The sequence below is a fragment of the Aythya marila genome (assembly GCF_965140915.1).
Source record: "Aythya marila genome assembly, chromosome: 8".
In the NCBI taxonomy this organism is placed as follows: Eukaryota; Metazoa; Chordata; class Aves; order Anseriformes; family Anatidae; genus Aythya; species Aythya marila.
This window is the reverse complement of record NC_139049.1, coordinates 13,969,994-13,995,861: the sequence shown is the minus strand read 5'-3', so window position 1 is coordinate 13,995,861 and position 25,868 is coordinate 13,969,994. Positions and strand designations below refer to the sequence as shown.

The following is a 25,868-nucleotide window of genomic DNA, read 5'->3' as shown; positions in this document are numbered from 1 at the left end:
TAGGTGTCCCTGCTCTGGCAGGGGATTGGACTATATGATCTTTCAAGGTCCCTTCCAATCCCTATCATTCTGTTATTCTGTGATCTGTCTCCTCAAAAGTACAGTCTATTTCTTTTGAAATGTTTGGTTTTTATTCAGCTTGAAAGCACTCTGGCAGATTTCTGGGAGAGAAAAAAAAAACAAATAAACAAACAAAACAAAAACATAAGGAGAAAAGTCTGATATATGGATGCTGTATTTTAAATTCTTTTATTTATTTATTTATTTATTTTTAAATCACACCTTTAACAGATCTATGAATGCTGAAGTTGGTCAGAAGCTAAAACCAGTCTCTCTGAAGTCATTAAGGAATACCAACTAACTCCTGGTTTAATATGTTTATGACAAAGGAAAAATGACCAGAAGAAAACATGATCTATATACTCCATGTCAATAACTTCTTCAGTACAGTGTAGCCAGCATTCAGAATGTTCAGAAACCTGTCACTACTTTGCACATCTATTTGCCACTGTATCTCAAAGAATACTGACAGTTACATTCATAGCAACAGTCAGGATACTAAGTTGAACCTTTTAAAGTGGGCATACTCTTTAAGGACATCTTCGTTTTCACATTCAGTTAAAGGTCATTCTCTAAAGCAGCGTTTCAGGGTTTGAGCAACAGGAAAAAAAAAAAAAAAAACTTTTATTTAAATGTATTTTACAAAGCATAAGGAACAAGAGCATTTTTTAGCTCTAGGCAGAATTTGTTAATATGTGTTTACCTTTTTAATCATGACGATGTTTCCATGATGTGTAGTATATTTGCATTACTCCTGTTTGTTAGGTAAAGAGATGCATTGCCTTTTATTATTTATATTTTTTCTGACCTGTGAAAATATTTCTTATTACGACTTCAGCTTCACCTAGCCAGATCCATCTTTGTAAGTTCTTGTGTAGCAAAAAATTGATACTGCAGTAATATACTAAAACTACCAACAACAATTTTCAGTATGTAGCTTAAGTACATAGTCATTGCTTGTAGCTAAAAATATACAGATACTATATTATACTTTCTTATAAATAGTTGATGAAAGTTAATATACTGAAGAAAACTACTGTTTTAGAAATACTTATTTTTGTATTCATTTACTGACAGTTTAACATATCTATGTCAAATTAAATACTAGTATGGGGAAGTATTATCTGAGCTATGCATATGGAAAATATACAGTTCAGAAATGTGCATATAATTCATATTATTCTATTAATGAAAAAAGGCTAAAATTCTGCTAAGGAAATTTTATTTGCATAAAGGAACTTCATTTTTTTTTTTTCACTTGTTTAATTGATAATTTTCTTTCGACCTGTGTCTTTTTGATACCTGCCAGATTGCCAGTAAATTGTTCTGCAGATTTATATAATTGACGCTACAGAAATCAAACTGAATCCTTATGACAACAGACAAATACAGTTGAAGTTATTGGAAAAAAAAGTTAATATGCTATCAAAGGTAAATTTATACTGCCTTACAAATAACAGAAAAAGAGGAATGAGTGAGAATCTGAGCAATTAAGAAAAAAAAAAAAAATCTCTTCTTGTGTCTCAACCAGTCATAAAAAATAAGATACTTGAAAAAATACTAAAGACTTAAGGATGATTTCGCTTATATATATATATAAAAAAAAAAAAAAAAAAAAAAAAAAAAAAAAACGGTAACTTAGTCTTTATAAAGGAGAAGCTTTTATCAGCTGCTATATCCTGCATGTCAGTAAGTTGATACAAATTGGTATTTTTAATTTGTTATCATCAGCCACTTCCTTATTTCCAAAGCATAATATATTATTTTACAATATTATTTTATTATATTATGGTTAATATCATAAATATGTTTTTTATTTTGAATACACCATGATTCAGTAACAATTGATTCTATAAAATGTCTGATTAGTAGAAAGTATTGAAAGGAAGAATACCTACCATGGCCAATAGATATAAACCATAAATCAAGAGAGTAGAGGTAGACCATGACAAAAAATTGCTTGAGATTAGTGTGTATCTTCCAGCTGATGCCAGCAGTGCATTAAATGAATATCTTTTGTGAGTGATATTTCACGACACATGGCAGCAATTCCATTTGTGTTTCAGCAGAATTTATATGGTTGTAAACGTCTTTTCCTGCAATTAGTGAGTGGTAACAACTTAAAGTCAAATACACTGCTTATTCAGAGTTGTCAGTATACTATCACCTCTTACTGCTGTTCAGGGTATTTCGGTGCTTGTGCATAGGTCCTATCATGAATGCCCTAAATGTTGATATGGTATTTCAGGCACTCTGTGCCATCTCTTCATGCTCAAGCATGAGACTGAAAGACAACGCATTTGATCCTTAAGAAGTACACAGTCACTTTCTTCACAATATATTCAATGGCTTTGCAGCTAAACCCTTTAACATGAAGTAAAGTAACTACCATGATATTGGGACTCAGAGCAGCAGTTCCCAGCATCCAGCTGTACCTATGCCCAGGCATGCCCCCTAGATCTCCTCAGTCTACCTGGACCACACAAGTTAAGAAAATATTATTTTCTTATGCTCCCATGCAGATCCAAATATTTACATCTCTTCTGGCATTTGTATAAGGACATCAATGTCTTCTGAACACCCTTACAGAGTTTTATACTCCTCATCCTCTTTGAAGGTGAATGACTGAGGAAGACACTGAGTTTCTATGCAGAATATTTCTTTTTGTTAGAACATGGGAACTGTTAAGATTCCAATAATTTTTTAGATATTCAAAAGTGCTGTACTACAATAATCTACTTTTATGAGAGTTTGGAAGATGAATATACAATAACATAATCCCCAGCTGTGCTGTTATGTGCAAAGCTATCCCATTAATCATACTCAGTTTTACTTCATAGCTTAGCAGTATGCAAAGTGTTACTGCCATTCAGGTGCCTTAATACCAGCAGTTGCACACCTTAACTGCATTTTCAAAGCTATCTTCTCAAGAAATTAAGCACTCAATCTTTTCCTTTGCTCCAGTGGAAATGTTAATTCGGCACCTTCTGATGTCAACAACATATTCAGAACATCCTAGAAATCCAGGCATGCAAATGAAACCTCACCAGTAGACCAGCTTCCACACTCAAACACAAAGTGTTAACTACATTAAAAATAAGTTCAACTATTCTTTTTGTTTGCAGATTATCTGAAATGATTCAGCATCTTTAATTTTCCATCAGGACACTGAGCACAAATAACAGTAAATGGTTAACCTACATCATTACAGGGAAAAGGGATTAGATTACCTGAGCTTCAAAAGAATAAATCCATGCCAGATTAGACTGATGTTGCCAATAAATATATACAAATGTCAGTAATATCTATGGGAGCTTACAGACATAAGACTGCAGAGGAATCGTTCACTTTTCTGGTGCTGGTAACAACGACGATGGATTTGAATTATGATCAAGCAACTGAGTTTAGGTCTACAAGAAATATACAAAAATCTCATGAAGAAAGGACATTACGGTAACTAATTACACTTTTTATCTGCGTGTTGAATACTCCAGTTTTCTACTTGTGAAGGCAATGCCTCAGATCACAATCAGGAAAATGTAAAATAAGGCTTTTTTTTTTTTAAAGTATGCAAAGTGCCACTTGGAGGGATTGATCTGTGATATACCCTCTTAACACAAAAGTCCTAGGAATGTTAAATTAGCATCTGGAATTCAAGGTAGTCTTATAAAATTGCTGGGGGTAGATTTAAGAAACCAGTTGTGTTTTTTTTAAGATACCAGGTTTTATGCATTTTAACTTGTGTGCATAAGAAATTTCAACTTGGTAATTATGATAGAAAGTTACAGAATTTCAGTAGAGTCCTAGAAATATTCTCTTTAATTTTATTTATTAAATTTCTGTATCTGTATTTGTGTGAATACGATTTTGTGTGCAGAGTTGTATTTTTGATATCAATGAATAGGGATTACAACATGCAAAAATTACAATTTATATTTACCATTAAGGATAGACATTTAAACAGAACAATATCAAAATTATGAGAATTTCACACACAGAGAAAGTTTCATTTCAATTCTGCACCCACTCCAAGGTTAGAAAGAATTTAATGAATGCTCTTGCATGTTCAGAGATGAAATAGATTTTTAAAAAACGTTTGTAAAATATATTTACAAAATTTGGTGAGATGTATGATCACATAGGCTGTGAGACCTGCAATGTCATTGATTTCAGAACTGCATGGCTCTATTCATCTGGATTTGTCTACAACCAATTACTGTCGGCTATTCAAAAAAAAAAAAAAAAAAAAAAAAAACAGGCTCTGGAATCATTATTTGCCAAGATTCACAGGTGCCTCCTGTAGGAAACTCCTTTATAATGCTTCACTCCTCTGTATTAGGACACTAACCTCTATTCAGTACAGAGAAATTTTGCCTTTCATAAACATAGGGTCTCTTCTCATCTTTGAAGTTAATCCAACCCCAACTTGCAACAACACTTAGAAGCACAGATGTAGATATCCTGTATAAACTTCCTTTTAAATATTCATGGATGGAAACATGTTCCTCTACTTCTCACATTTATAGTTGAAGATTCTGGCTTTTACAAACTTTTGCTTATGTCATAGTCCACAAGTAAAATGTTTCCTCTCCAATTCTGTTGACATTATACCCTAATGTGGATAATATGGATAAGCAGCCTGAATATGCAGCAGATGATTAGATGAAGAAACAATAAAATAAAATAAAATAAAATAAAATAAAATAAAATAAAATAAAATAAAATAAAATAAAATAATCACTTAATGTTGAACAACCCCATACCAGTAGCAAGATTCATCAACTGTGGACTCAACTCAGCAAGAAAGAAAATGCTACTCAACTGTTTTGCAATGTATTGAGGGCTAAATTGATGAAACTGAAAGCCTGCCTGCTGTCTTGGGATTTGCTACATTGGTCTCTACTTAGGGCTAATTTAACTGAAGTTTTGTAGAGAAACATTACGGACAACACAGTCATCATCTTAGCTATCCATTTCACAGTACCTTGCTCACCTCTTGGATATATTTGCCAGCTTTCTCATTTATATTTATACTGTATCTTAGCCATCGCTCCAGGAATTACATAAACCAGTAGTGCTTTCTGAAGAAAATACACTGATGAAGCAATCTATACAGATGGTAAGCTTTCAACTTACATTAAAAAAATCATCAGTTATTGTCCCCACTTTTTTCCAAAATTAAGGCAAGTTTATCCTAAAATGTATGAACTAATATACACAGTGTTTCAAGGGTACAATGCCTGTGGTTTCTTCTAAGGTCAGTTAAAGAATCTTTTAGGATTTCTACCTAGCTTTCAAAAAGAAGTTTCCTAACACTGGGAAAATTAAAAGCAAACACAAAAAAATGGACAAGTCTAAGATAATCACCCTGATTCTGGAACCTATTAGAAATATCCCAGTTTTACAGAAAGGAGGAGGGTTTTAGGATCTATAGTGAACAAAGTCTACACCATATTGACATAGCACTGCATGCCAGTTGAGAGAATTGACTGTTCTGTGCTGGTGGGGTTTCACCTCAAGTAGTTTTTTTCCTCCTGGAAGCAGTGTCAAGGCACATGCTAGACCAAGAGGCGATCTGAAACAGCCAGCATGGCTTCACCAAGGGTAAATCCTGCCTGACCAATCTGGTGGATTTCTACGATGGAGTGACTGCATCAGTTGACAAAGGAAGACCAACCAAATGTCATCTACCTGTACTTCTGCAAGGCATTTGACAAGGAGGGAGATGGATTTGATGGGTGGACCATTCAGCGGATAAGGAGCTGGCTTGAAGATCACACCTAGAGAGTGGTGGTTAATGGCTCTATGTCCAAATGGAGGCTGGTGACTCCTGAGCGGTGTACCTCAGGAGTCTGTCTTGGGACCGGTACTGTTTCATACCTTTATCAATGACACAGTGGGATCGAGTGCACCCTCAGCAAGTTTGCAGATGACACCAAGCTGAGTGGTGTGGTTGATACAATAGAAGGAAGTAATACCATCAAAAGGGACGTGGACAAGCTTGAGAAGTGGGCCCACATGAACCTAATGAGGTTCAAGAAGTTCAAGTGCAAGGTTCTTCAAATGGGCCAGCAAAGCCCTAGACATGAATACAGACTGGGTGAAGAACTCATCGAGAGCAGCCCTGCAGAAAAGGACTTGGGGGTTCTGGTGGACTTGGGTAAAGCTCGACATGAGCAAGCAGTACGTGCTTGCAGCCCAGAAGACGAACTGTGTCATGGACTGAATCAAAAGAGGAGTGGCCAACAGGTGGAGGGAGGTGACTGTCCCCTTCTACTCTATCCTTGTGAGGCCCCACCTGGAGTACTGCATCCAGGTCTGGAGCCCCCAGCACAAGAAGGATGTGGATGTGTTAGAACAGGTCCAGAGAAGGGCACAAAGATGATCACGGCTCTCTATAAAGAGAGGCTGAGAGAGCTGGGGATGTTCAGCCTGAAGAGAAGGATCCTGGGAGACCTCATTGTGACCTTTCAGTACTTAGAAGACTTATAAAAAAAATTGTGAGTGACTGCTTAATCAGATAATGACAGGACGATGGGGAATGGTTTTAAATTGAAAGAGAGGAGATTTAGATTCAAAGTTAGGAGGAAATTTTTCACTCAGAGGGTGGTGAGGCACTGGAACAGGTTGCCCAGAGAGGTTGCCCGATCCCTGGAGGAGTTCAAGGCCAGGTTAGATGAGTCCCTGAGCAACCTGATCCTGTGAGTGCCATCTCTGCTTATGTGGGAGTTGGAACTAGATGATCTTTGAGGTCTCTTCCAACTGAGCCATTCTATGATTCTATGACCCTTGTGGGTCTCTACCAACTTGGGATATTCTATGAGTCTATGTTCTGATGATGATTAATGGCAAGATAATTTTTTAATTGCCAAGTTTTAAAAGACTATGCATTTTGAAAAGTTAATTTATTTCAAAATTTCTTACAGAATACAAAGATATATATATGAATTTTAATTGAGGCAACAGATCCTGATATTTGTAGCACTTTTAAGTGATGAGGAGAGAGTGCACAGTGAAGTACACGCTGCAGCCATTCTTGTCACATAGGAGCTATTTCTCTTAAGAATGTGAATGATCAAAAAGCCAGAAAGTGAAAAGAAAAGAAAAGAAAAGAAAAGAAAAGAAAAGAAAAGAAAAGAAAAGAAAAGAAAAGAAAAGAAAAGAAAAGAAAAGAAAAGAAAAGAAAAGAAAAGAAAAGAAAAGAAAAGAAAAGAAGAAAAGAAAAGAAAAGAAAAGAAAAGAAAAGAAAAGAAAAGAAAAGAAAAGAAAAGAAAAGAAAAGAAAAGAAAAGAAAAGAAAAGAAAAGAAAAGAAAAGAAAAGAAAAGAAAAGAAAAGAAAAGAAAAGAAAAGAAAAGAAAAGAAAAGAAAAGAAAAGCCTCCAATCTTCTGGAACCTCTTCAGATAACCAGGAATGCTGATAGATGGTGGAAAGCAGCTTGGCAATTACCTCCTCCAGCTCCCTCAGCACCCTAGGGTGGACCTCGTCTCGTCCCATGCATTTGTGATGTTCCAGATAGAGAAGCAGGTCTCTAACTTTCTCTTCCTGTATTACAGGGGGGAGGGGTTCTTCACCTGAATCACAGGGGACATCCAGGTCAAGGAGTAAAATACCCTGAAGATAGCTGATCTGACTACTAAAGATAGATGTAAAGAAGGCATTGAGATCCTCAGCCTTATTCTTATCCTCAGTGATCTCATTTTCTGCTGCATCAAGTAAAGGATGAAAATTTTCCTTGGTTTTTGTCCTGGTGTTAATATATTTATGAAAGGACTTCTTGTTCTATTTTACTGCAGTGGCCAAGAATTCAAGACAGGCTTTTGCCTTTCTAACTTCCTCTCTGCATATCTTGGCAACTTCCTTCTAGTCGCCCCACGTAGCCTGTCCCTTCTTCCAGCAGACATAGACTCTCTTTTTCTCCCAGAATCTCAATAAAAGTTCCCAGTTCATCCATGCCAGTCTTCTTGCTCTCCAGCTTGCCTTACAGGACACATGAACAGCCTACTCATGTGACTTTACAGTTTCCTTCTTGAGGAGCATCCAGGCTTCCTGGACCCTTTTGTCCTTCAGGATTGACTCCCAAGGGACCCCTGCAACAAGTGACCTGAATAGGTCAAAGTCTGCCCTCCAGAAGTTCAGGACAGCAGTTTTGCTAGTTACCCTTCTGACATCACCAAGGATAGAAAACTCTACAATTTCACGGTCACTCTCCCCAAGACAGTCCCCAACTTTCACATCTCCCACCAGTCCTTCTCTGTTAGTGAAAAGCAGGTCTAGCAGGGCACCTCCCCTGCCTGGTAGGCTCTCATACCAGCTGTGTCAGGAAGCTGTCTTCCACACACTCTAAAAACCTCCTGGACTGCTTCCTCTGCGCATTATTATACTTCCAGCATATATCAGGGAAGATGAAGTCCCCCATGAGAAGGAGTGCTGGTGATGGTGTAACTTTCTCAAGCTGCTCATAGAATGCCTCATCCATCTCTTCATCCTGATGAGGCAGTCTATAACAGACCCCGACCAAGATGTCACCCCTACAGGACTTCCCCCGATCTTTATCCATAGACACTCAACTTTATCATTTCCAACCACAAGCTCTTCAACATCAAAACACTATTTAATATAAAGAGCCAAACTACCACCCTTCCTATCTTGTCTATCCCTTCTGAAGAGCTTGTAGCCATCCATCACAGTACTCCAGTTGTAGGAGTGATCCCACCATGTTTCAGTTACTGCAACCAGGTCATACTTAGCCTATCTCCCAATTGCTTCTAGCTCCTCCTGTTTGTTGCCTATGCTGCATGCACTGGGGGAGACGCACTTCAGATGAGACATCTGCCTCACCCCCAGCTTCAGCACTGTTCCCCTAGGCACTTTTCTGGTGAGCCCTGTTTTAACCCTTCCCCCATCATAGTGAGTTTAAAGCTCTCTCCACAAGTCCTGCTAGCTCCTGTGCTAGGATTTGCTTCCCCCTTTGAGACGGGTGAGCTCCATCCATCGAGAACAGGCCAGGGGTCAAGTAAACTGCCCCATGGCCAAAGAACCCAAAGTTCCTGTCTCAATACCAGACTCTCAGCCCATTATTCATTCCCTGTGTTTTCATAGCCCTCTCCATGTCCTCCACCTCCCAAGAAGGAATAGAACAAAACACAACTTGCACTCCTACTCCTCGAACTATTTGCCCTAAATCCCTGAAATTGCTCTTCAGAGTTTGCAGGCTTCTCTGAGTGATTTCATCACTGCCTGCTTGAACTATGAGTAATGGGTAGTAATCAGTGGGGTGAACCAGCTCCAGGAGTTTTCTAGTTATGTCCCTGCCCCAGGACCCAGGTAGGCAGTACACTTTCCTACGGCTTGGGTCTGCTCTGCAAATGGGGCCCTCTGTACCTCTGAGAAGGGAGTAGCCTACCACAACCGCCCTTCTTTCTTTCCTGGCTGAAGCAGTCTGAATGCGTGCAGTCAACTGTCTTGTCCTTGGTAACTTCTTTGGAGGACGTTCCTACACCTCCCCACTTACCTCCCCTTTGACATCCAATGCTACAAACCTATTGCTTAGGGGGACCTGAGGGGATGAGGGAAGCAGATGGGGGGGGGGGAAGGCGGAGTGGCTCGCCCACGATGCCGAGCAGGGACCCTCTCCCAACCCTCCCCATCCCTCAGGTCCCCCTCCTCTGCCCAACAGGGGCAGGGCAGGGGTCCACCACCAGTTGTGGGATACCTCCCTGGTGCCTTTCCCTCTGGCATGCCAAGGAGCTGCCCCGCCAATTGATCTCCTGCTCACATTCCCTGATGGCCCTCAGTCTCTCAGCCTGCTCTTTCAGCTCTGCCACCATGCTGACCAGGTCTTCCACCTGCTCATATCTCACACAGGACACAGGTGATCTCCCCGCTGCCCTCCCCCGGGCAGGCTCAGGCACTCCCTACAGCCAGGGCTCTGGGCAGCCCTCTGTCTGGGTCGCCACAGTCTTTTTGGAGTGAGCTCTCTGCCTACTGGACACCATACTAGGCGTTTGATCTCGCACACTGCCAACAGTTAGTGCAGAGGCCCCATGCCCTGCCACACCAGCAGCACGCAGCTGCAGCCCCCTCCCTCTCTGTGATGGCAGCACACAGCACCGCCCTCCCAGGAGCTGTTTCTAGGTAGAGGGCCGGGGCGGAACCGCCCTTGCCCTGTCAGCCTCTTGAAGGAGCTGGCGGGTGCGGCCTGGCCATGCTGGTGTTCCGGGCCACCCCTGGCGAAGCAGGGGCCCAAGGTGTGCCTAGTAAACAAATCCCCCGAATTGTTTATTTGTGAATATTTTACAATTCGGAGACTGGAAAAGCTTGTTTTCAGAGACTGACAGGCGTGACCTGCCAAGAAGAGGCCTCTGTCAAAATGAAGCATTGGAGCAATGAAAGGTTTTGCCTGAAATATGCTTATGTATGGAAATAACTCACACACGCACTTTCTGTCACCAAGTCCACTCTTCATATTCCCTTTTATTCTGCAGTCATATCAAAGCTTTTGTGTGTTTTGCATTAATACTACCTTCCCGCAGAGGAGACACATTTTTACTTCAAATACCACAGGTCAGAAAACCATTTATATTATACAAATTAATACCAGCCCTAGCTGAGATTGGGTCCACACTGTGACGTGTGCTGTACAAACATAGTCTCTCACATAGTGAGAGACAGTCTGTGTATCAGTTTGAAGAAAGACAATAGACAAAACAGAGCAAGGGAAATGTGATATTGGCAGTATATTGTCAGCTCTGTTGCCTAAGAGGAGCACAGGCAGAGGGACTTTGGTTACTCCACAGAGGAAACGTGATGCTGGAGACTGAATATCAACGATTATTCTTTCTTATTTTTCTCACACCTTACATAATAGATCACAGATGATAAAAGACCTGCTCATTTGCTACATTTTATTCTCTTCTAGATTACATAAAGCAATGCTCAAATGTTCTCTTATTCTACAGGTGAAATCTGGAGAATACTAGAACTATCTGGACTTGTGAACAGCATGAAGCCCAGGATGATCTGAAGTCCAGTATCTCATGCTTATGTGTATGCCTGACCTCCTGCTGAATTTGTGGTTTACATGAGCGTGCTTGTTGAACTTGGGAGGCACTATTTAGAATGCATCCTAGCCATCATGTCAAATGTCATGACTGCAAAGATAGACAAGCATCAGCCCAAGAGCAAACAGAAGCTGCCAAGCCAATAAAAGTTTGCCAAGATCTATCTATATGTCAAATAATTATTTTAAAGTACAGGCTCACGCTCCTCATGAGTCACTGCAGTGTTGGCTCTAATGTTATTTCTACAAGCAATTTGTGTGGAATGGTGATTAAGATATCTTTAAATTTGGCATGAGTGAATGTCCATTACAGCATTTAGGTCGCAGTGAAAATCAAAAGGCCAAGAGCAAGCTCCGCAATATCCTGGATATACATTGGAGAGCCAACGTGCTGAAAACTGGATCTTTATAATAGAAATTCTGTAGCAGCTTTTTCTTAATATGCCCTTTTCTTCTTTCATACACCATGTCTATAAAATAAAATTTAATTCAAAGTTGATTTCATTTTATTATGTTACAATTTTCAGTCTCCAGTGCTGACAGCATCAATCGTGTTATAAAACTTGCCTGGAGGAGAAATATATATTTGGGCATTTAGGCTATAAACAAGGGACTTGGGCACTTGGGCATTTGGAAACAACAGAGGCAATTCACAGTGGGATGAGTGTTAGCAGATCTAAAAAAAAAAAAAAAAAAAAAAAAAAAAAAGATACTGTAGATACAGTTTCATAATGGAGAATGGAAATTGCATCCCAATATTTCACTTCTCGGAACTGCACTGTACAGAGGAAGCTTATCTTTGAAAGGAATTTAGTATTTCTGTTCCTCTTACCCTGTTATTCTTAGAAGATAACTTACAAGGAGTTTGACAGTAAAGTACTCATCAGTCTTCTTGAGTGAAATGTTTTCATTGAGTCATTTTCTGCTGTTGGACCTCTGAATACTGTCACCTTTGAGCTATTGTCTGAGATACTGTTGTCTGAATATTCAATGTTATTATATAAAGGAACCTGGAATGAAGTCATATCCCTCATGCCAATGTTTTGTTCTTTTAAAGTGTAGACTGTTTGCCATTCTTCTAATAGTGGTTTGTGCTTTAGTAACATTTTAAAATCATAAGTGTCAAAACAAGATGTGATGCAACATCCCAAAATATTATATTAAGCACGTTACATTATTATTTTATTGGTAGAACTCCTTTCATGTCCGATGATTCCTACTATTTTATTTTTTTTTTTAACATTTTGTTACATGATGCAGGACATTATACCTTATCTGAGACTTATGCTACTAAAATGTGATTACCAAAGCACTATTAGAGTACTGTTGCACTAGCAAGTAGTCCATACTTTAAAAGGACAAAACATTGGCATGAGAGATGTGGTTTCAGGTACACTCTTTGCTGGGTTAAAAACTGGCTGGACGGTAGTAGTGGTGAATGGAGTCACCAGTGGTGTTCCCCAGGGGTTGGTGTTGGGGCCCATCCTCTTTAATATCTTTATTGATGAATTTGGATGAGGGAATTTAATGCATCCTCAGTAAGTTTGCAGACAACACCAAATTGGGGGGAATTGTTGATCTGTTGGAGGGTAGGGAGGCCCTGAAGAGGGACCTGGACAGGATGGGTGGATAGGCAGAGGCCAATGGGATGAGATTCAACATAGCTAAGTGTTGGATCCTGCAGTTTGGGCACAACCCCAGGCAGCGCTCCAGGCTTGGGGGAGAGTGGCTAGAAAGCTGTGAAGAGAAAAAGGGTCTGGGGGTGCTGATTGATGCTCATCTGAACATGAGGCAGCAGTGTGCCCAGATGGCCAAGAAGGCCAATGGCATCCTGGCCTGTATCAGGAATAGTGTAGCCAGCAGCGCCATGGAGGTGATCGTCCCTCTGTACACAGCTCTGGTGAGGCCGCACCTTGAGTAGTGTGTTAGGCTTTGGGCCCTCAGTACAAGAACAACATCAAGGCCCTGGAGCGCAACCAAAGAAGGGCTACGAAGCTGGTGAAGGGCCTGAAACACAAGTCCTGTGAGGAATGGCTGAGAGAACTGGGGTTGTATAGTCTGGAGAAGAGGAGGCTCAGGGATGACCTTATTGCTTTCTACAACTACCTGAAAGGGAGTTGTGGGGAGCTGGGGGTTGGCCTCAAGTTGCGCCAGGGGAGGTTTAGGTTAGAAATGAGGACACATTCTTCTCAGAAAGAGTAGTCTTTCTTCTCAGAAAGAATGGGTTGCCCAGAGAGGTGGTGACGTCACTGTTCCTTGGGGTGTTTAAGGAGAGGTTGGACGTGGTGCTTAGGGACATAGTTTAGTGACATTGGTGATATTGGTGGTAGGGTGATGGTTGTACTAGATGATCTTGAAGGTCTTTTCTAACTGTAATGATTCCATGATTCATTCCACATATTGCTCATGTCATAATTTCAGAACATGGAAGCAGGCATAAGGCTGCTCTGTGACATTACTATAACCTGTCTATTAGTTTCACAGCAATTTATAAGATGATGAGATTATTTTCTTCTAATGTTGTTAGTCATCAAAAATTCACAAAAGGAGTTATCAGAAGGCTTGAAAAAATGTCATGTATGGCAAGAGATTGAGAATAGCTTATGTGAGTAGATAATAAAGTGCAACATTACAAAACCAAAACAGAGAGCAGAGAGCTTCTGAGTGGTTTCCCCTTTTGTATGCACAGCTATTACGTTATGTGTGAAAACATATCTATAAACAAAGTTTTATCCTAGATATCCATGCTATCAGAATTATTATATGAAGGCCTGTGTATCATATTTTTATATGTCACATTAGTTTTAAATAACTCTAATCCCCCATGCAATTAAAGGCATCATCTCAAATTGGATTGCTTTATTTCCTCTGAGGAAAGATGTGGACTTATTATTCAGTTTACTAAAGCAATCACTGTCAAACTGACCTTCATTTTATCTCACATACTTTCACCTTATCACTTTCCTTTTATATGGCATACAACTTTCAGATGTCTACATGGTGTCTTAGCTCAAATCAAATTTTAACTGGATAGGGTTCCCTTACATTCAAAGTTGCCAATTCCCAAAGGTGAATTGATCCACTTCTTAATGAAGTGGATCAATTAATTTTCTAGTATTTGTTGGTAATTTAAAATGTTGTACAATCTAAGTGCATTTCTCTTTGTCCTTTCTTAGAACATTTTTTTTAGAAATGTCACTAAGTTGTACTCTATAAAAAGGTGAACATGTCCCCCACCCAAAAAAAAGAGGGATATTATTGGTAGTTCAATTTTGCTTCTTCAGAAGCACCATATTTAGACCCAGTCCATACAACTGAGTTTTTGCCGTCTTACACTGTCTTTCTGTAATGCAATTTTTGTCTAAAATCATTATTTACCTATCACTATTTACCAGTCTGCGAAGTGATGTATCAGATGAATCAGATCTTTCTCCTTACATCCAGTGCCACGAACGTGCTTTGAAAGGAAGAACATATTTGTGATGTATTGTGAAATATCCATGTATTGAACTTTGTGGCTTCCTTAGTGGAAAATTTTATTCCTTAATAATTCTATGCCCGGAATCAATTATGCTTACAGTAAAGCAATCTAAAGTAGCTTATAACCAACTTTGGGCAGTAAGGAATTAATGCTGTGTGACATCTTGAGGGCAAAAAACATTATGGTTTTTGTGTATTTCATTCTGAAGCATTCTCCCGAAAACAGGTTACAAAACCTCCATATTCAGAAGTTTAAAATTAGATTTTGTTATTGGTGTTATAGAAAAGTCAGATTTCTCAAATGCTTCTTTTTTTTTTTCTTTTTATTTCTGCATATGGGCTGTAGAGAACGCTGAAACACAAGTACCTTCTGTGAAGTGTTTTTAGAGTACTCAGGCCCTGTTGTGCTCTTAGGGCATGTGAATTTTTTACCCTGTGAAGTTCATGAAGAAATGGAAAAATGCAAATTCATAACTCATCTTTTTTTAGACCTTCCTGTGGTGCATTCTTTGGGAAATTCCAGAACTAACTTTCTTTTCAAAAAACAACTATTTTTGCAGCTCTTCGGTTTGATGCATCCATTCACCATTTACAATGATGAACAGCAGCTAAGTCTACATTAGCTCCCAAAGTATGTTTCTTTAAAAAAAAAAAATAATTAAAAAAAAAAATATATATATATATATATAATATTAATAGTCCTTCATGAAGATAAGGACATACTTCAAATGTAAGGTGACTGAGAATGGCCTTCCCTTTAGAGATAAGAATTCTAATATTTTAATTAAAATCTTCTTTACAAGCTATTAAACAATTTTTTCTATATTTGCCTTCAGCTTGCACTATCAGAATCAGATTTGGTTTTTGTTTGTTTTCGTGGTTTTGTAAAATCCATTCTGTTAATGACTGGGCTGGAATGTTGGTATAACAAAATTCCTTGCTGTACATTGTATGACAATATGAAGCATCCATTAGTTTTAAAGATTCAAAAACTGACATTTTATTCAAGATTATATGCTTTTTGTGCAATATTTTTCGTCTTTTAAAATTAAAAGTTTTATTTACATGAGTTGCTCATAATCTTCAGCTGCAATTTCTTGCAGCACATTTGCATTTGTTACCATGCCAAGCAAGACGTAGTTTATTCCACTGGTTGTTGTGTTTTATTTTTTTTATTTGTGTGTGTGTTCTTTTTTTTTTTTTTGCATATTTTTGTTTGTGTCTTTATTTAATCACAAATTGTGCTGGTTAAATTTGGTCTTGAGTGTTGCTTCTTCATTATGAAGTGTTTTAAACTGCATATAAATAAGGTTCATACATACAGCAATATCCTGCACAACATTCATTCACTCAAATAAAATTAGCCAAGGACCCTATTTGAATAACATAGAAAAAGAAGGAAACCAAGCGCCAAACTGGCACTTCTGAAGGAAGAAATGAAAGCTGCTCCCTGTCTTCAACGTCTTTCAGTAGTGCTTAGGTATCAAGTCCACTCATGGAAAATCATTGCAATTCTAATTGAAATTATAGTTGGGAAAGTGAAGATTCTTTTTCTCCTTCAACACAGCTTATACTTGTTTTACACTCTTAATCATAAATCTGCCAATTTTATAATCTCAGTTCCCTAATTCGGACAGATTTAAGTGCCTGCTTGCCCTCAGCTCTGATTCATGTCAGAAGTTACACTGATAACATTTCATGGGTAAGATCACATCTCTTCCTTTGATTTTCAGCTTCTCATTATATAGTCATTAAATTTTAAAAGAAATCTTACTGCTGTGTTAACCAAAATAGAAACTAAACCCACTTTCACTCCCCAAAACACACTGACAAATGTATAACCACAATTTAGGTGGCTGTTTGCTATATGGCCCATTGCTATATGTGAACTAGAGTGATGTATATGGACTATTAAAATATAAAACCAATTATGTAACATTGATACTTCTTTATTTCCTCCATTTGTTTTGTCTTTGAAAAATGAGGAGATTCAATCCAAAGGTGACCTTAACATGAGATGAAAGATACACAGATCCCAGGACAACACTTCCTCACCACATTTGAGAAAGACACTAACAGAGTCAAAAGCTTGGACTAACTTTAGGGTTGTGTCATTCCTTTTCTCAGGCTAGATATACTAAAGCACAGATATCATATGCAAACTGCTTCCAAAGATTTACAATTATTAATTAAGCGTCATAGTCTCAGTACAGAAGTAATGCATGATGGCATTAGTGCAGAAATACAGTTTTACACAACACCTTGATTCCTATAGAGCAAAATGTATTGAGCTGCTAGCAATGATTCAAGAACCCTCTAATGCACATTTTATGCCACCTACTGATTCCTGCAAAGCGAAATGTATTGTGCCACTAGCAGTGTTTCAACAATCTTCCTGTATAAAAACTGCAGCAAGATCTGGCCATCTAGTGGAATAACAATTGCTGCATATGGTGGACTCTGGCAAAGCAAACACAATAAGCATACCATATTTCAAGGTTTTAAGGCTGATACGTAAATGCAATGAGAGCATGTTAGTAATAATCTCTTGAACCTTTTGAAACAGCAGAGCCTCAAGTTCGTGGAGGCATTAGATCACCCTGGTAGTAGTCTTTCACAGAAAATCAAAAATTTCTCTTTCCAAGTACATTTCTTTTAACCTTGCTTTTTTTGTTGTTTTTGGTTTTGTTCTTTTCCCTTACTTTCTTGGAATGTTTTATCGTTCTATCACCCCTATACGCAACATGAGAACAGGTTATCCACACAGTGATTTCTGTAGAATTTCTGTAGTCCTTGTTGGTTTTGAATAGGTATTTTTCTTTGAACTTAGACAACCAGTAAATACTTCAATGATTATTGAAGTGTATTGATTAATTCAGGTGAATTTTAAAAGTTATGCTGAACTGTGCTGTAACAATTTATAATGCAAATACATAAACTTGTGATGTATCTTGGCATGATATGACTTTCAGGAAGAGGAATAATGATCCATTTCATGGTAATGAAAAACAGCTTAAATCTGTGAAGAATATCCGGAACTTAAAAAGCTTTGTAATGAGCAGAATAAAAAAAAATAGTAATCCTGTTCCCATCCTATGTGTATATGAAAGTGCTGCAATAAATAAGTCCTTCTGATTGCTAGTGCAGACTGAAAGAAAACTATTTACACATTATTCTAGTTGAAGAATACAAACTGTCTTTTAAAAACAGATAGACAAATGTATCTTTAACTTGCAAGTTAATTGACCCTCTTCTACCATGAACAATGATGCTAAGAGAGGATTCAATGCTATTTTCATTCAAGGATTAGAAAATGAATATATAAACATAATTTAGTTTCAGCATTATTTTAGCATTATTAGGGGGCTATTTTCAGGAAATATGGATAAAGTTAAAAGCAGTTGTGACTAACAGATTAATTGAATATCATTGCAAAAAAAATAAAATAAAAATAAAAATCAAGCAATGTTATTTTTCATGTTCAGTAACACAATTCTAAGGCCAGAAAGATGGGTATTTTCAGTAATGAATTACAACCTTGACTCTATGTAGGAGCTCCTTCAACTGTGACAAAACGATTTCTGGCAGACTACATAGATAAATCCCTATAAAACTCAGTCTTACAGAAAGTTTTCATGAATTAAATTAAACTTTTAGGACATAACTCCCAACTTCATGAAATAGAAAGCCAGCTCTCACTTTCAACATGTTCATTTAAAAATCTTTTGTATATATATCATCTATTGAGTTCTGAAATGCAATGTAAAATTAAACATTACCACAGTTGCTTTGTTTTACTCACCTCCAGCATCATGATCTTTATTAAAATCTGAAGGCTTTTTAATCTATATCTGAAAAGACAAGTACCTAAAAAATATAATTTTAAATAGTATTTATACCTCCCTTAACTCTCTCTAATTCTGTTTTTTATTTTTGACTGGTCCTTTGGGGACCCAGCAGTTGGACTTGATGATCCTTATGGGTCCCTTCCAACTCGGATATTCTGTCATTCTATAATCTCTCTTTACATAAAACAATTCACACTTAACTCTCTGTAGCAGGACCCAAACACTAATCCAAATGAGTTGTTTTGAAATCCTTTAGAAATTATTACATTTTGTTCAAATTCTTGAACAAAATTCTTTCTTGTTTTTGTTGGAGTCTTTAATATCATTGGCACATGAAGCTGTTTTTTGCTTTTACTTCTGTCTTCTCTCAAACTCAAGAAAAAGTAGTATTTAGCTTTGCTCTTTCATTCAATTCCCTTTCTGTTGAAATGTCTACTTTATAGCCTGAGAGATAATTCATGCTTCTCCATTGCATACCCTAGGTTTTTCCTACTCATTTACTGCTTAACTGTTAGCTGTTCCTTACAGACAAACACAGCATGGTGCTTGCATTAAGTATACTGTCATCACTAGAAGTACCTGAACAGTATTCTGTCATGACCTCTGTTTGTATTCTTCCTACCATCCCTCGCGACTGAATCCTTTATCCATCCCTGTATCTCTTTCTGAGTTATTTGTTGTTTGTTTGTTTTTCTAACCAGTTTTGGAAATTAAATCAGTTTCTTTTGGCCTTTCCTTCTCACTTCTCACTTTAAAGCTTTTTCTTATCAGGCATAAAAGCCTTGATGTCAGAAGGCAATTTTCCCACATAATCTGATGGAATCCATCTTTTGAAAATGCTCTCTTTTAGTAAACGCATCCCGCTGGCTAAGTATTCCCAAACCTGCCTTTAACATTGATCTTGGAGCTATCTATTGATCATCATTATGTCATCATATTCCAGTTTTCTTTTGTGGTAATTATATAACCTTTCTTAGTGGAATGTTTTATAGTTATGAAATGACTCCAAAAAAGCAAACATACATACATATTTTTGTTTCAACTAGCAGATCACAGGATGTGGGGAAAAAAAAAAAAAAAAAAAGAAAAAGACGTTGAAGGAAGGAAGGAAGGAAGGAAGGAAGGAAGGAAGGAAGGAAGGAAGGAAGGAAGGAAGGAAGGAAAAGAGATTGGATTAGCTGTGTGCTACCAAAAGGCAAGGGGAAATTGATGGAACTCCAGCAGAGCTGAAAGAAGGGGAGTGTAAAGTACCCCTGGCAGTTCTGGAATACTGAACCTAAACTAGATTTCTTCAAAACTGATGGGGATAAGTGCTAAATTCAGGAGTCACTGGAATAAATCCATGATGCTTTTGCTCAGAAAAATAATTTCCCTAAAAGCTCATTCATTTCAGATTTATTCTGTGTCATTCCACTAATTTCAATAAAGTTATTTGATCAGCAATCAACAATAACCACTTTATGTTAATATAGATTTGACTAGGTAGCTTTCAGGTTCTCTCTGTTTTTAAGCAGAGCTAAAACACGTTTTCTTTCCTTAGGCATCCTTTCAAATCTAATTCATATCTGACGAATGAGACAAGAAATCAATAGTATGTAGTATACACTGTATAATGACCTGGAAAGTTCTTAAAATAGCTATGCTTGCTTCAGAATAGGTATTGAGTATTCTGTATACAATTATTTGGCACTGTTACAATTGGCCAAGTTCCACTGAAAATAGAATTCTGTAAAAAAGGGGTAAACCAAGCAGGGCATGAATCTGTATGCTCACGATACTTTTAAATTGCCTGACAAAACACAATAGCATACAAATCAGGTTTTATTTTGATCTTTACCATCACATTTAAGACAGCATGAACAGAAAAATATGAACATATGTAGAACATACACAGCATGAACAGTATGTGTATGTTGTACATACACAGCATACTGTACATTCCCACTTCCATGTCATTAAGGATACTGTAGCATTAGACAATACTATGAGTTTCTCAGGTTTTCTTACCTCTGCCTTGGCATGCGGATGAGTGGCTGTTTATGGCATCTCTTACTAAGGCCAAAGAGCTTGTGAACAATTTTCTGTGCCTTGAGGAAGAGCTGCTTCATGCTGTTTTCTAGTTGCTCATAGCGACGTTGAAAATTAGAATCCATTGTCCACAAATGCATTACAGTAGATGTGTTCAAGAAATAATTCATGGGCAGCCTCTTCATAAATAATTTGAATTCGTCTAAAAAAAAAATAAAATAAAAGAGGTAAAATTTAATAGACTTTAATTATGTAGCTATTTTTGCAGCAAAAATTAACTTCTTATTTGGTGTTCTCAAACTTCAAAAATTTTCAAATGAACTTTTGTAATTTTGGAATTGAACTTTTTAACTGTTTTAAAGTAGAAAGATAACTACATTTTTAATGGCAATACTAGCACAAAAACATCAAATGTTGATTTTCCATATTCGGAAGGACAGAGGTCCATGATGAAATAAAACGTATTTTTTGGCATAGATTTTTCTGTGATGGATTATGATTCATTGGAAGAAAAATGATATTGAAAGGTCTTCAGGAAGATACAAAATGAAAAGCAAGGGCAAAAAGAGTGATTTAATATCTAATAAGCTGGTTTTAATAATGCATTTGTGATCTCCTTAGCAATGTGTTATTCATTTTCTTGCCTTGCCTTCCTCTTTATAGCCTTCTACTATTCTCCACTTGAGGTCAGCACCACTGCCCCCCTGCTGTCTCTGGGTGCAAATTAAGGGTCTTAAGGAGTTGTTTCATTTATGAAGTATTTGAACCCTAACTCTTACCCTTCACCTCTTCCTGATCCTTTTCCTAATTTTATCTAAGATATTGGTTCTTATCCCGTATTCAAAAAGAGTAAATATGTGTTTTTACCTTAATTATTCGATTTAATAGAAGTATTTGACAAGTTCTGCTTTACCACATGAGCAGCTCTTTGTCTTTTGGTGTAATTCTGGGAGAACCTATTCCCAAGTGACAAAGTGACAATTACACCGTAGTCTCCTTGCACAACACATCCCAGATATCTTTTCCCTTCAAGGCTTGCATAGATGTTGTGAGTGAGGGTTGTTTGGTTTGTCTGAAAGAGGCACAGTCTCATTGATTTGGTAGAGCATTTCAAGCCTGAGGAGTGTATTTTCAAATTTATGAAACCAGTATCAAAATAAATAAATAAATAAATAAATACAATAAATAAATAGGGTTAACTGAACTGTTTCAAAGTATGTCCTTCGGCAAAGCTCTGATCTGCAGTTTGTATAAATCAGCTAAGCTCTACTGACTTCAGAGGAGTGTACTAATACACCCAGGTAGGATCAGATCCAAAAGCTGCTTTCCTGAATACCTGTTCTAATCACTAACTTCTCATTTCTCTTCTGTTCTTCTGAGACACTGGTATATTTACTTAAACTCAGTGTCATGATGACCAAAAATAAAAATAAAAATCTCAGAGAATGTATTCAGAATATGACTTTTCAGTTTCCATATTTATGTATTAATTTATTTAAGAAGCACTGTCCTCTGCACAATGGTAATAAACTCTACAGCTAACAACTAATCAGATGCAATGTTTAGAAGCAACAAGGAGGGTTTACAGACTTTAACTTACAACAAAAAACCATTCCAACAAGAAAATGCTCCTTTTCCTTCCTGTAATAAACATCATCCTTGACTATCCCTGTGCCCTGTATGATCATTCTAATGAGCACCACCACAATGCAGGTAAAAGAGAGACAGAGATAAAATGAGCATGGTTACATAGTGCCTTCTGAAAAAAAAAAAAAAAAAAAAAAGAAAGAAAGGAAAGGAAAGGAAAGGAAAGGAAAGGAAAGGAAAGGAAAGGAAAGGAAAGGAAAGGAAAGGAAAGGAAAGGAAAGGAAAGGAAAGGAAAGGAAAGGAAAGGAAAGGAAAGGAAAGGAAAGGAAAGGAAAGGAAAGGAAAGGAAAGGAAAGGAAAGGAAAGGAAAGGAAAGGAAAGGAAAGGAAAGGAAAGGAAAGATAATGTGCTCATATCTTAAACAGACACATTTCATGATCTGTGAAACTACAACATGAACTCCTACCATTGAGAGATGATTAAACTATTACATTCTTGTAATTATTGAAGGATTGTTTTTCTTCAGAAGAATTGACTCAGTATTTCATAATATTTTGTAGATAACACTTTATGCTTTCTACGTCTCAACAGTCTTTTCTGTTTAGATAGCCAGTTCTTCAGAGAAGAGCCTGTCCCTTATTATATCTTTACAGGGCACTTAGCACAATAGACCCCAAATTTAATTGTTGGCATGTAATAAAAATAATAATAATAATAAATTTGCCTGTGTCTTAAGGCAACTGTATCCTCTGGATTCCACACTGATTGCTGCATTTAATGTGAAGAGCGAGACTTCTGATGGGAACAATCTCATAAATCCCAACACATTATTACACCTTTTACGTAACAGGACTGTATGTGGAGGAAGAAAAAAAAAAAAAAAAAAAGTTTCTCCTTAACAATATGACCATAGTAATATAATTACTTTCCCATAACAATGTTTTAATTGTTACCAGGGCAATACATATTACAGCAAGTCAAATACCAGCATCAGCTGCAAATTGATACCTCAAACCACAAAGCTGTTAGTCTGAGAGAATAAAAAGCAATAGGGCCTACATTTCTAACAGTTGGATACGGTTGCTGTTCAATAAAGTGCTGCCTCAATATTGTTTAGATATTATTAAAGAGATTTATAAAAGATATATGATTTTTAAAATATACCACTGTGATTCAAAAGCCTGGAGAAAACAAAGTACTAAAATTAACATATATTTGTTTTTATGTTGCAATGAATTTTAGTTGTTTGTGATACATTACTTAATTTGTCATGGAAGTAGCAGCTGTGATCCAAGAAATATATGTTTGAAACTAATCCAACTGAAGGAAGCATAAGACTGTGGCTTTAAAACCACCTTATTTCTTCATAGAAAATACAGGAAAAGTAAACTTTTTCTTTCCTTCCTCCCTTCCTTCCTCCCTTCCTTTTCTCTAGTTTTCCAATTTATCCACATTTAAAGGATAAATCATTTAGCTTTCCCTATAATTAAAACACTTACTTCTCCGAAGTAAATTAATTTTTTTTTTTGAACTTTCTGAAGGACAAAGATAAGGAATGAAATGTATCTGCTCTGGCAATATGGACTTCATATGAAGGAGAGAAGCTCAACATTTAATATTGGAGATGCCGTTTGAACTGGTACAATCTAATTGCTTTGCAAGTCTCAAGTGAAGCAAATTTTTATTATTCTTGTAGTGGGCTAGGGGCTTCTGTTTGTTTGTTCTTCCTCTTGGCTTTCATTTTTGAATTGAAGATTGCTGCAGGAATAGATCCTCTAAACTCTAGGCCTCTAAACTCCTCTCCAAAGAGGAGACAACAGGGCTAAGTATTAGCACAGTTGAAGGTGAGATTGGTGGGGAACAGAGATCCTTTGGTCCTTCATTAATGTGTAATTTCTTAGGAACCATATGCAAATGTTACAGTGGAACTAATTTTACTAGAACAGGAAAGTCTAGATATTCCCGTTACAAACCCCTCTTGGTGCACAGATAAAAAGGAAAACATTGTAGAGTTAAAGGTGTCAGTATAGTTAGAATATCATCCTGCAAATCAAGGAGAAATTCTGAGGTTTTACTAGGCAGCAGATAATTTTCCCTAGACTCTGCTGAGAGCAGAAAAGACACAGATTTCATATAAATAAGAAAAGACTCATTTCTTAATTTCAGTCTAAATATGACTTTGACTGTGAATTCACTTTGCAGAAACCCACAAGATGAACTCCAACAGCCGTCTCCGTAAATCCCAACTTATAAAGGATCCTTCCTTTGTCCTGTTATTCTTTCAGGTGTGATTTTAAATAATTGTTCCCTTCAAATTGTTCATATCACTACCCTTCCACTGGCCATTCTTTGTAATTAATTGTAAACTCAAAATAATAATAATAATAATAATAATCTCAAGAAATGTATCTGTTTTGAATCATGGGTTATTTTGGATTTTTTGTGAACATTTTGATAATTTCAATAGTTTTTTTGTTATACAAATATTCCTGCAGCACGGACATTCCAATTTCTATCTCGTGCTAGCTGTTATCATTCTATAGCACTGTAAATGCACCTAATGCATAGGACATAATTCTTATGTGTAGATTTCGGCATAACCTTTGTCATCCCCAGAAGCTACCTTTCTTATTCTTGGCCATGTTGATAACTCCTACACCTTGAAATCTGGTTTAAGCAAATAAACACGTAAATATGTCAGAGAAGGATAGTTCAGGAAAGCGAATGAGTTAAACTGAAAATGTTCTTGGAAAATGCCTTGAAGTAAATAACCAATGTTAAACTGTTACAAAAGAAGATTTAAGAAGCTACAAACCAGAATAGACAGCATTGCCTACATTAAAAGTGAGACCATGGAGTGACATCCCTCTTAATAAAGTCCAAAGATGCCAGAGAAGGTCGGAATTCCACCAGGAGTGAGTTTGTCACCAGCTTTGAAGTGAATTACATTATGTCCTGTACATGGTGGACATAAGTAGAATTGTATTAGATCAACTCTTCCGCTCCTCCTCTTATTACAATATCATCACAACATTTTAAGTGTCTAAGAATGCAAATACTGTGAAAATCTTTAATAGGTTGATTTGCCAGGTGCTGCTTAAGCAGGAGGTATATAATGCTTTTAGGTTTGAAATACAGGCAATTATACTGACAGGACCTAATGGGCCATAGCCTCATTTTTTGAATCAGAGATGAACATTTTAGATATTGACTCTCTGAAGAAAATCTACACATCCCACCTGTTCATTTTATTAGAACAGTGACACCTCTGCAGGGGTGAGGTGGGGAGTATCAGTCACAGAAGGAATGACAGCTTGGTATATCGATTAAACTTCCTGACAACCACATAGGGAAGTTAATTACTGGGAGGCAAATTAACACCTTTGCAAGATAATAGAGAAAACAATAATTATGTTAGGAACTCAGGAGGCTAAATTTTCTTGGCCTTGAGCCTGAGGCTGTGAATGCTGTTTTAAAGAAAACCACTGCTCTAGTGCTCTGGGGCAAATAGTTTGAACCATATTGATTGAAGTCTTTATTCTCTGTGATTAAAAAGCACCTTCAACTTCCAGTGAGTCTTTTGAGACATTCCACAAGGAGTCTTTCAATTAAGATTTCAAATGAGACTCACTTTGCATTGCAATTGGTCTATTCTGGTCAACAGAAAGGCAAACTGTGCTACCAAAATGACCTGTGCAGTTATGCCTTATGTGTGCCATGTAAGATGAGATTGCAAGGACCTTTTGACAGGTACATTCTCTCTCCTGAATCAATAAAAATTAAGCTTATTAGAGAGCAAGATGA

The 25,868-nt window shown here is 37.2% G+C and overlaps 1 protein-coding gene across 2 annotated transcripts in view; it reads right to left on the bottom strand.

Annotated features, from left to right (window-relative positions):
- BRINP3 (BMP/retinoic acid inducible neural specific 3) overlaps positions 1-25,868 on the bottom strand; it is a gene marked incomplete at its 3' end in the record, with an annotated part of 206,172 nt that overhangs the window by 19,802 nt on the left and 160,502 nt on the right. For both annotated transcript variants that reach the window (XM_082766539.1, XM_082766540.1), the window contains one exon: positions 20,457-20,679. In XM_082766539.1, the coding sequence (XP_082622665.1) occupies positions 20,457-20,679 (223 nt within the window). The remainder of the gene's footprint in view (positions 1-20,456; positions 20,680-25,868) is intronic.